The following is an 11,276-nucleotide window of genomic DNA, read 5'->3' on the forward strand; positions in this document are numbered from 1 at the left end:
TGCGTCCAAACAAATGTCAGCTTGGCTTATTATTTGACTCACCATTTAACATGAAACAGATCATGAAAACAACCTTTAACAGAGCGCGTTATTCCTGTAATTAGGCCCATTTGTGGGCACGTCTCACTTGTTAAGAAGATATTAGACCTCATAGATAGATAGGAGAAGTTGTGAAGTTGTGAGGTTTTTGGTAATTCATTCACATTCAGTGCTCATTAACTGCTCACACGTGGACAAGTTCAGACAACAACCCAGTTACATGCACGGCCTCGCTGTGGTCGCAACATCTGTCGGAAAAAAGGGACTGATGATGAATGTAAACACGTGCTTATCCCACCGATAAGATAAACTGACCAGAAAAGGCGCGGCTGCGACGCGTGGCGCTTTTTTTGGGAAGGGCCCGTGCGCATCTGTCGGGCATCTGGCGCAGGGCACTGAATAGATCTGGGTAATAAAACACGCAGGACGCACACACATACTGATCCACATCCCCCAGCGCCATGGAAAGTCCGGAGACAGGTGGAGGGATGTAGTGATGTTGTGTGGCGGAGCTGCACTTTACCTCTGTGCAGAAATGCCACGCGCCCCAGACAAACTGTTTAAGCCTTTGCTTTTTCAATAGGCAAACAAAAACTGGCGTGTGGCCATAAGCTGGTTGGTCAGTCCCACAAAACACATCGCCACCAAGAATTCTGGTCCTATTCGGGTCAGGACAGGCTTGCAGATTTTCCTTCCGGGGACATTTCGGTAACTGCTGGGCAGACTGTAAACACATGAGCACGTTGAGTAACAGGTTAGTAGGGTATGACGCGCCAAGCAGGTGCACCAGGAACCGGCTGTTTATTAAGAGCAATGGAAAGCTGCACAAGGAAAGTTCGGATAGATGATATATATAAATATTTCCCCAGTGACTCTCCAGACTGGGGAAATCCGCTACTCCGATAAAGGATTGTTCCAGAGTTTATCACACATCAAATTAATCGTCGCTACAGTTTTAATGCGGCTCACCCACAGAAAAAAGATCTGCCAATTTTCCTTCGGCTAATCCGCACACTCAGTTCTGTTGTCACCTGTAGGATAGTCTGAATTCTTCTATGCCCACTGTGGAAAAACACGAGGCGTAATAGTTACATAATTCCAAAAACCGGGGATGTTGCTACGAAATGGTAAATAACGCCTCTGCAAACTATGATAATAATAATAAATAAAAGAGAATCTCTTAGAATGTCTGACTGTGTATGTGTGACTTATATGTTTTCTAAATATCATAAACATGTCATCGTGTCCAGGGGCAAACTGAAGCCACAGTGGTTCAAAACAAAACAATGTTGTTTGCAATGACTGTGAAAGTTCATCGTAAACATCACTTGTAGTTTTTGCCCTTAGTGGTGATGCTGGATGTTGACAAGAAAAGGAGAAATCGGGAGTGGGTGGGGGGGATTTCTTGAAAGGTTGTAATCTTGCCCCACGTGGGGTTGTCAACAAGCTCAGTTCGACTGCTCGGGGACTTTTTTTTTTTGCTTTCCTCACCAAAGCTTCTCTGAGCCAATGGTAGGAGACAGGATCGGAAAGACCGCCCCTTGCCGAGAAACGACGCCAAGTGCGGTATAAAGCCACCCACAGACTGTTCCGAGCTCAGAATAACGCAAGAGACTACACAGACAACTACACAGCCTTTTCTTAACACTGCAACATCCCGATCGCGCTTGGATTATAACTATGACTCTGGAAGAGATTCACGGACAAGAGAACACAATGGAAAACGCTGATAGGTGAATATTTTACTCATCGATACAACGCTATTTAAGCTCCTGGATTAAAGCGTTGTAGCTGTTATTTTTGGGGAGGGTAATGTGATCAGTGTGCTGATGATGTATTTTTCTTTGTTAAGGGTGCAAAGTGCAGGCGCAGCCCTGGAGGAGCTGCTGATCGCTGCTAAGAAGCAGGACTACCTGACAGTTGGAGTTTACGAATCTGCCAAAGTCATGAATGTGTAAGTATTGCATTTCGTGCCACTTTCAGTTACATTTGCCCTTTAAAAAACAGAAAAGAAAAAAAAAGTCGAGCACACGCACAGCAGGATATGCGCTAATCACCTTTCTTGTCTTTCCTACAGTGACCCAGACAGCGTGGCGTTCTGCATTCTCGCCACCGATGAGGAATACGAGTGTGACATTGCTCTTCAGATCCACTTCACTCTCATCCAGGCTTTCTGCTTTGACAACGACATCAACGTGGTGCGTGTCAATGATATCGACCGCCTGGCCGACCTCGTGGGTGCCGATGAAACCGGCGAGCCCAAAGACGCACACTGCATTCTTGTCACGGTACGTTCCCACTCAGTTAGGAGCTGGTAGCCAGTGAATCATACATGCATCACTACTGTGTCTGACTTTCTTTGCATGTCTTGTAGGTGTTGCCACTTTTGTGACTCTAAATATCTCCCTCTTTTACAATTACAGAGCCCTAGTGCAAACCCATGGAAAGACCCTGCTCTGGACAAGCTGAGTGTATTCTGTGAGGAAAGGCGCAGTGTGTATGACTGGGTGCCCACTATCACACTCCCAGAGCGCTGAAGTGACACCCCCCTGAAGTTGCTTCACATGATTATGATGATGATGAAAAGAAAGTCAAGGAGCTGAGCTTCAGCTGGGGGCCTCATGCCTTTCTGCCTCACATGTCTGGATTAAGAGGCTGTGGCTGTAACTCCCCCCTTCTGCAAGAGCACACTCTTCCAGTGCATCCTGGGTGAGCCCATTGGTTCTGGATTACCCTGTGCAAGGGTTCAGACCTCATGTGTGAACTTGTTCAGGTGTATGTGGAGTGGACAGAACGCCTGATGGACACTGAGAATGGAGCTGGACTGTACTGCATAGTACCTTAAAGATGGCAAATGGTAACCCAGTGACTGCCCTTTAACAGACTGGCGGGACTAAGCAGAGAAGGTCACAGAGAGCGATACTGTGCAAGAGATGGACTTAAGAAAGTGGACTGGACTCGTCAGAGGGGAACAAGTCAGGTGCAGATTCAGAAGAAGGTGTCTGAAAGTGTCTAAACAAAGGACTTTTCTTTATGAGTGCAGCTGTCAGGAAGTTCTTGGAATAAGCAGAAACTGCTTGCAAATCCTGATGTAAAGCTGACACTTTTTTAATGGACTATTCAGTTTTCTTTCACATATGCAGACAGAGCAATGCAGTATTGATTTGTGTTGTACTGACTTGAAATGCTTTGTGAATAAACATTTGGAATCAAACTCATCTTCTCAGAAATCTCATTTTCTCCTTTACATTTAGCTACACAGACATTAACTAACACCTAGGGTGCCACATAATGTGGGGCGTCATGGCAGACTGCAGTGATGCAGAGGTATCAGGAAAGTGTGGTGCTACTGGTTACAACTCTGCTTCACAAGAAGCTAATCGCACAATGTGGGTGGAAGGAAAGTAAAGATCAAATGATTAGGTGGCTGAGAGGGAGAGAGTAAATGAAGAAAAGGGAAGCTAAAAGTTATAATGTAATGATGATTGAGATGTGGGTTTTTTGCAGGCACTGACCTTTTACTGCTGATACACTAGCTGCCTTATAGCACAGTGCACAATTACTTAGGCTGGAACTGAAGCCTGTGTGTGCGTGTGTGGCTAACTAATAGGTCAGTAGACAGTGGAGTTGTAGTTTTGTACATTCAAACAAATTTGTTACAAATTAATTTAACATCACTCTTCTCATGCTTGATTTTGATTTTAAAAAAGTCAATTTTCAACAACGTAGAACTTATGCATAATACACGGTAACAAATCTAGGGAAGGTCTTCCTATTCCTGCAGCCACGTGCACATTGAAAATTATACCGAGATGAGAGCTGCAGCTGAATGAGGGTCAGCAGATCAGCAACGGCAGGTATGGGGAAGTGTGTGAGTGCTGCGGTCAGCTCAGAGCTCAAGCTGACAGTAAAAGGTAGCCCACATCAAAGAGAAACCAGACTTCAGAGGAACTCATTTCGATTTTCTTGGCAGCAACTCAGTCGCCAGCCAACCGCTGGTCATTCTCTGCATGTGTACTCGCATGAGCACACAGGTGCACACAAAGCATGAAGCAAAACAGGCTACTGCATGTGCACAATCTTGCACAAAGTTGTGCTCAAGATCATGCATAGCACACATGCACACACAACCAAAGGATGCTGTGTTAGACAGATGTCAGGTGATTGCTCAGTGTTCTCAGAACAGAGGAAGGTTCACTCAGTCAGAATTAAAGAAGAAAAAAGAATGCAGGCTTGTATCTGGGGGACTTTCCATGGGCTTTAATATCTGCACTAGTAGGCATATGGGAGACATGGGAGAAATTACCATAAATGCTAAATGATAAAAACTAGTCATTTTATTGCATGTGCTGTCAAAACTGTAGATTGGGACTTAACAGGCTTGTGGGACAACAATATGAAGACTAATGTGGTTGGTGATCACTTGTTGTCTGTGGTTGGTGTGCATTGGATTCTGTGATTAAACATGAAACCTAATCATATCTGAGTGAGAAATGATTGTCCCTACCTATAAAAGTCCCAGCCAAGTCACAGGTCAGACTAGGAAACATGTAAAACATTTAGAAAATAATGACAGAGCCCTGAAAAAATAATTCCATTTTTTTCTTTATTTTGCACACCTTTCCAAAAGCCTCCAAAAGATTTGAGGCTTTTTGTCCAAACAGGTCAGTGTTCTTTGTGGAGCCCTCTTTGTTTTCTGCAATGAAAAAAAAAAAAAAAGCCGTAGCAACAGCAGACACAGTTGTGTCTAATCTTGACCTGTTTTTGCAAAAAGCAATATTTAATGCCCCAGATAAGACCTATTTTATCAAGAATATAAATGTTGGCCTGAGTAAACAAAGTGTTGTGTTCGTATAGCAGTCACAATTAAGCACTTGGAGCATTGTTGACTAAATCCTTGACCTAGTTTAGATAGAAGTTGGTATAGATCTGATTTTTCTTTGTGCTCTCTAAAACATGCAAGTATGCCTATCTCAGGCCTATATACAGCAATAAACATGCCTATATTATGCATAATATAGGCCTAATTCCTTCAACTCATACAAGCACTATGCAAGACTAGAAAACAGCGACATGCTTGTATTTATTCTGCATTCCTTTTGGGTACAGGTATAATATGTGCTACAAGAGAACAAAAAAACTAGCTGCTGGAAAGGACTTCTTGTCTCTCCTGCTGCTATTTGCACGATAGTAACAAACATCTTCTCCCTGTGTTGGCTGGGGTGCCAAAAGCCTGGAGCAACAGTCCAGACTGCTGAGGCAGCCGACTGTCTGCACAGAGTCTGAGCCAGAGATCTAGAGCCACGATAGACTGAAAGTGAGGCAATGAGACCAGACAGATGTAGTCTAACTTGGGAATATTAGTGTTTTCAGCTGTGACACAGAAAATGGTAAACAGAGTAGTTTGAGTAGTAGTTAGTAGTTATTTTAATTCCAGTAAGACTATTCACTGGACTTATTCTACACGAGGGCACAACACTTAGCCAGGAAAGACATTTTCTCTACCTGAAACTTTTAATGCTTTTTCCAAATGTTACAAATTCCACCTTGCACTGTAAGTAGAATAAAAATGTCACATGTGTGTTTAATCTGTCCAAAAAGCTATGCACAGGACTTTTTCTGGGTCATTCCCCACAATGGCAAAACTCTAGATGCATTTTATGAAGCATAAAGCTTCAGATTGAATTGAGGTATAAAACAGTTCTATGATTTTATAACCAGCTCTCAGCAAAACAGTGCACTAGCTAAAATGGAAAGCTACTGTTTTTGAATGTGAGTTGTATTTGAAAGCAGAATTATTTCGAGATAATCTTTCCAATTTAGAAACAATTCCTAAACTGATGAACAGAGATGGGCAGTAACGCGTTACTTGTAACACGTTACTGTAATCCGATTACTTTTTCAAGTAACGAGTAAAGTAAGGGATTACTATTGCAAAAACGGTAATTAGACTACCGTTACTTTCCCGTAGGAACGCCGCGTTACTGCATTACTAAAGCCGTGATTTTTTTTGCGAGAATGTCTCATGACAGTGACGTAAGCAAGTGCGACGTTTGTGAAAACAGCTGTGTGCAGATCAACAATGGATAATATATCGAGTGCGGGAGAGAGTATGAGCATGCAGCGTTTATTAAAGCGTGGAAGTACTGACCTTACTTTGAGTTTGATTCCGTAAAAAGTGACAAAAACATTAGTGTCCGTTGTGCGTGGGAAGAAAACTTATTTTTACAGTGAAAAAAACCCCTAAACTTCCGAGCAAGCACCGAGTGCACTATGACATAATGGGAAATTCACAGAGAAACTCGCGGATTCTTCCACTGACCGCTGCGGCACACCTGCACCAGGGTAAACCTCCGCCTACCCTACTCCTGCTTTACAGGTGAAAAGAGAGCAAAAGGACCGCTGAGTCTTTGACTTTATTTATTTTCTGCTGTGTTTTACTTGCATCTATTTGAAAAAGTGAGTGTAAACACACACAAAAAAATATTTTATGTGCTGGAATGTGCAGAAAATAGCTTTAAATATTAAACAAATTTCTTCCAATCAGAGAATGTTGCATATAATTAAATTTTTGCTTGATGCATAACGTTAAAAGATTCAAACTAATAAAACAAGTTTTAAAAAGGGACTTTTCCATTTGATTACATTTTGTATGATGGATTATACAGAAAAAGTAGAATTGGGCTGAAAGATCTATCGCTTTATCACCTATTCAGGTTGTAAATCGTGTTTTTAAAAAGTAACTAAGTAACTAAGTAATTAATTACTTTTGAAAATAAGTAATCAGTAAAGTAATGGGATTACTTTTTGGGGGAAGTAATCCCGTTACTTTACTGATTACTTATTTTCAAGTAACTTGACCAACACTGCTGATGAATCTCCTTTATTTGACACTGACCCACTTGAACAAGACTGGCAGTTGGTAACGTGATAACCTTTTGTTCATCCATCCATTTTCTTCTGCTTATCCAATTCAGGGTCACAGTGGGGCTGGAGCCTATCCCAGCTGCCATGGGGCCAGAGGCTGGGTACATCCTGGTCAGGTCACCAATCTATCACACATAGAGACAAAATACCATTCACACTCACAACTGAGGCTAATTCAGAATCAACAGTTGATTTAATGTGCAAGTTTTTTGGCTGGGGGAGGTTGAATTACCCAGAAAGTAACTCCACACGGAAAGGCCCCAAGCTGGCTGGTGGATTTGACCCCAGAACCTTTTAGTTTTAAAGCAACAGTTATAACCACTGCATGACTGTTCAGCTGAAAATGTGAAAATGTGATGATGCTAACAGGGCCTTGCTTTCACCTGGCTAAAAGAAGAACAGTGTGTTGTGCTGTGATGTCAAAATATCTAAATGCTGCTTTTTTGCCTGGGGAAATGTTTTGCCATCCTGGGATACCCCAAACATTTGCAGGCTTATGGTTCAACTGTAAATATTCTGCCCTTCTCAGAGTCATTACTTTAACGGCTAACTCTCATATTCCTGCTTCAGTCCACTTACAGTAACCGCAGCAAGATGAGATTACGCAGCGAGCCGGCAGGCAGCATCCCCTCTCACCCCACCCTACCCATCTCCAGCTCTCTTGCTCGCGCTTGGCCAGATATGGTACCATGAGATCACGGCCCAGCTGGCCCTGGCAGGCTGCGGAGAGAGATAGCTAGGCTGACTGCTGGTGTTAGGTGTCTCTAATCTAAGTACGGGGTGTGTGTGTCACTCACTGGAGAGATGAGCTGCACCCTATCTACTTCTGCAGTTCACTGTTTCTCACCATGAGCTCATTCCACAGAAGTTATGTGATGAACCGGCACAACATGCAACTTTCAGAAGGCCTTAGATTGACAGCGCAGGGAATTTCACATTGCTGTGGTGGCCAAGGTGATTCCATAACAACAATATGTAAACACACTTTGGCTCCTGTTTGTGAAGAGTCACTATCAGTCTGTTAGTATGATATCACTCTGGTGGTTTTGAGGTTTCAGTCAGGCTGGGGTAGCTGTAAATGTCGAAGCGCTCACATGCTCACACCTGAGCCGGTGGGATGACCGCACCACAGCGACAGGGATGAGATCACATGACATAAACCTCTCAGTTGAGCGGTAATGATCGCACTTATCTTTCAGCAGAGCCTATAATCACACTGGGCAAAACAGCTGTGTGTAAGCAAAGGGGAGGGTGACCAGGTTAGAAGCACACCCACACAAACACACACCTGCCCTACACTTTAAAGATCCACTGTGTCCCTTTGGGGGGTAGAGTGACACACACACACATACAGCAGGTCATTGCAGATGAGCTCATGATACGAACTTAACTACTGTTAATATCAAATACCACACTTAAGTCTCTGGTGAAAGCCAAGGAGACCTTTCTCTCTCTTTTTTAATATATCAGCTGAGCAGAGATAATTATTTTTTTAATTTAGAAGTGAATCCATCCACTACCCACCATTTGCACAGGATGCAGTTGTTTGGATGTTTGTTTTCAAATTGGTATGTCTGCAATTGCCTTGGGATTGCATCAGGGTGTTTGTTCAGTAGCAACTGAATGGATTGACTGGATGAAATCTGTAACTTCTGAGTGAAATATCTATAACATTAGCTCTCATTGCTTGTTTTGCTGTTTTCCCAGGGTTCCTAAAAAATATATATTATATAACTCATGACACCAGTGACCTCATGCAGTTAAATTTAGATCACATGATCCAAGTGCCAAATTTCTAATGTGATCGTGCCTGAAGTGATTTTTTTTTCCACAACTAATATTTGACATTTGTGAAAATACTTTAAGGTGAGTGTATGTAAGCTCCAAATACACAAATACAGGAGATCCAAACATACAACAAGCGTTATGATGCCAAATCCATTGATCAGATGAGACTGCGGGTTTTGGCTTGCCTCTTTATATAAACTACAATAAGTACAAGTGACAAAGGCAATCTCAGGACAACTGAAACAGCTTACGGTCTTATAGTCTCATCTGGTTTCATCAGACAAAGCAGGGGACATAAGAGGAAAAGAGAAGAATAGAAAATGAAAGCAAGCAAAAGGAGACAAATATAGCACAAAATGCCATTAAACAAGGACTCTAGGTTAATTATTCATTCAAGAAAATAGAATTTAATGAATGCAAGAATGTATCTTCTTTATCACTCAAACTTTTTCCTCTTATCCCTGCTCTGCCTCTAAATTCCTTTCATATTTTCTGGTTTACTCTAGCTGCCAGTCTGGCTAAGGTGGGGCAATGCTAAGTAATTTTCTAAATATGGGGAGAAGACTGTAACCTCACCGGGGCTGACACATTACTGACATTGCTGAGCTTATCGTTCCAGAAACACATGTACTCCGAGCCATGCCAGGAATCCCCTCTCAGAGCCCACAATCCTCAAGTAGAGCAGCGGGCCGGAAGGCACGGCCATAGAAGTGCAGCCAGGAGGATGAGAAATGGGCTAACACTGCTGTCTGCAAAAATACAGGCAGACATTCAGACACACAAATAAAATGTGGGGAAGTTGCAAGCTATTTGCTCATCCCATGATAGAATTTCTGCTCCGTCCTGGCATGCAGAAAGGGCAGACAGGGTGATCAGGTTGACTCAAGGATAAATAAAAAAATGTGCATAAAAACAATTAGATGGATACATAGCATAGACAGATTTCAAATTCCATTATGCTGATGTTGAATATTTCAGGACTTACAGTGTCATGTGTGACATTCTCATGCATGGAGATTGTTTAAGTCGAGTGCACGGGAAGACATAGTCCACTGAGCATTAATTGTTTAGTTATATCACAGTTCTGTGGAAGCATTAAAAAAAGGAAAATGAAATGACAGACATGCTGCTATTTTGAGTGTGTTCATGTTGTTTTAGTGCAGGCATACTGGGGAATGGGTTAAAGCACAGAGCACAGAGTAAACAGTGTGACAGACTGCCCCTCTACTTTTAGCACACGTGCTAATTAAAGGACTTAAAAGAGAGGCCGAGCCAGCCACACTGCCTGCCCTGACACAGAGAGAACAAGACTGCAAGGGGAAGAATAGAAAAGATGGCAGAAGACAGAGGACACAGACAGAAGACCAAGAAGCAAAGGAAAGGGCAAAGGAGAATCCCTAATGGCAGCCTTGTTTGCTTTGGCTGTGCCGTCACTCGATTACGGTTCAGGGTTATTAGGAGAGTGATGATGCAGCCGCTCACTATCGCGATACCTTCCTCCTTGTGCACAAACAAGTAGACTTTCTTTGAAAGAGTGTCTCTCTTTCAACGAAGTACACACATAGGAATGCATAACAAGAAAAGCACACGGTTAAACATTAAATTTGACCACAACATGTTTTCAGATTTCCTACATGCATGTGGGGCTCCGATGTTGTTTTAGGAGTTAAAAAAATGCTCCTTGAACCACTGAGCTATTGCATAATAGCATTAGATCTGCCCTGACCGACAATGTTCTTGGCAACATATCTTATCAAATGCTTTACCAACAGCCTCAGAACACTCACTGCCAGATTAAAATAAACAGTAGCTGCTTGGATGTTCATGCGCTTTGTCTCAACAAATAAGTGGAAAAAAGAGAAATGACCAGTGCTTTTTTTTTTTTTAAACACCAATGAGCAAAAGCACTCAGAGAAGTTAAAGTTGGAGTCTCCTTCATGCATGAAGAGCATTTAAAAGTTTGCATGCTGTAGCTTCATGTGCTGCATTTCAATTTGGAATTCCTCCCAGAGGATGACTTGAAAGTCCAATTAGAATTTTGCACAGAGCACAAAAGGAGAAAGATGTGTTTTTCAAGGACTTTTCAAGGGAGTGATGCAATTGCCCCTCTTCCTTACACTAGGGCTTTTTTTCATAGCAACATATCATACTTAACCTGGTAACACAGTGAGGGCGCATGGCAACAGTGGTTCAATTTATCCCTCCTCCTCACCCATACCCTCCTGTCTACTGTACATTATTTTCAGCAGTTGTCAAACCTATACTTTTAGATCTAAACAAGTCCGGTGTTTATGTGGGTGCACTGTTACTGATGAAAAACAAAAATAAGCTTTTTGTTTTTGCCGGTGTCACTTAATCTGTGGGGATGTATGGGCAGGCAGAGGGAGAACAGGAGAAAAGGGGAAGGGGGAAGGAGATGTGCTCCCGGGCCCAAGAAGAAGCCAATAGGAGAGCAGGATTAGCTGGAGGTAGGCATAAACATGAGTTGTTGCTGTTGGTAACAGAAATCTGATTGGCTGTTG

The 11,276-nt window shown here is 42.5% G+C and overlaps 1 protein-coding gene across 1 annotated transcript; it reads left to right on the forward strand.

Moving 5' to 3' along the window:
* Positions 1-1,630: 1,630 nt before the first annotated feature.
* Positions 1,631-3,253, forward strand: gadd45ga (growth arrest and DNA-damage-inducible, gamma a). The gene is made up of 4 exons (XM_080893307.1): positions 1,631-1,772; positions 1,892-1,993; positions 2,117-2,327; positions 2,463-3,253. The coding sequence occupies exons 1-4, from the start codon at positions 1,720-1,722 to the stop codon at positions 2,574-2,576; spliced, it is 480 nt and encodes a 159-aa protein (XP_080749433.1). The 5' UTR covers positions 1,631-1,719; the 3' UTR covers positions 2,577-3,253.
* The last annotated feature ends 8,023 nt before the right edge of the window (positions 3,254-11,276 follow it).

This window comes from Rhamphochromis sp. 'chilingali', assembly GCF_963969265.1.
Source record: "Rhamphochromis sp. 'chilingali' genome assembly, chromosome: 10".
Lineage (NCBI taxonomy): Eukaryota > Metazoa > Chordata > Actinopteri > Cichliformes > Cichlidae > Rhamphochromis > Rhamphochromis sp. 'chilingali'.

Coding starts and splice junctions, on each gene's coding strand:
- gadd45ga (XM_080893307.1), top strand. CDS start 1,720: ATGACTCTGGAAGAGATTCACGGACAAGAGAACACAATGGAAAACGCT. Junction 1,773..1,891: donor ACAATGGAAAACGCTGATAG/GTGAATATTTTA, acceptor TTCTTTGTTAAG/GGTGCAAAGTGCAGGCGCAG. Junction 1,994..2,116: donor TCTGCCAAAGTCATGAATGT/GTAAGTATTGCA, acceptor TCTTTCCTACAG/TGACCCAGACAGCGTGGCGT.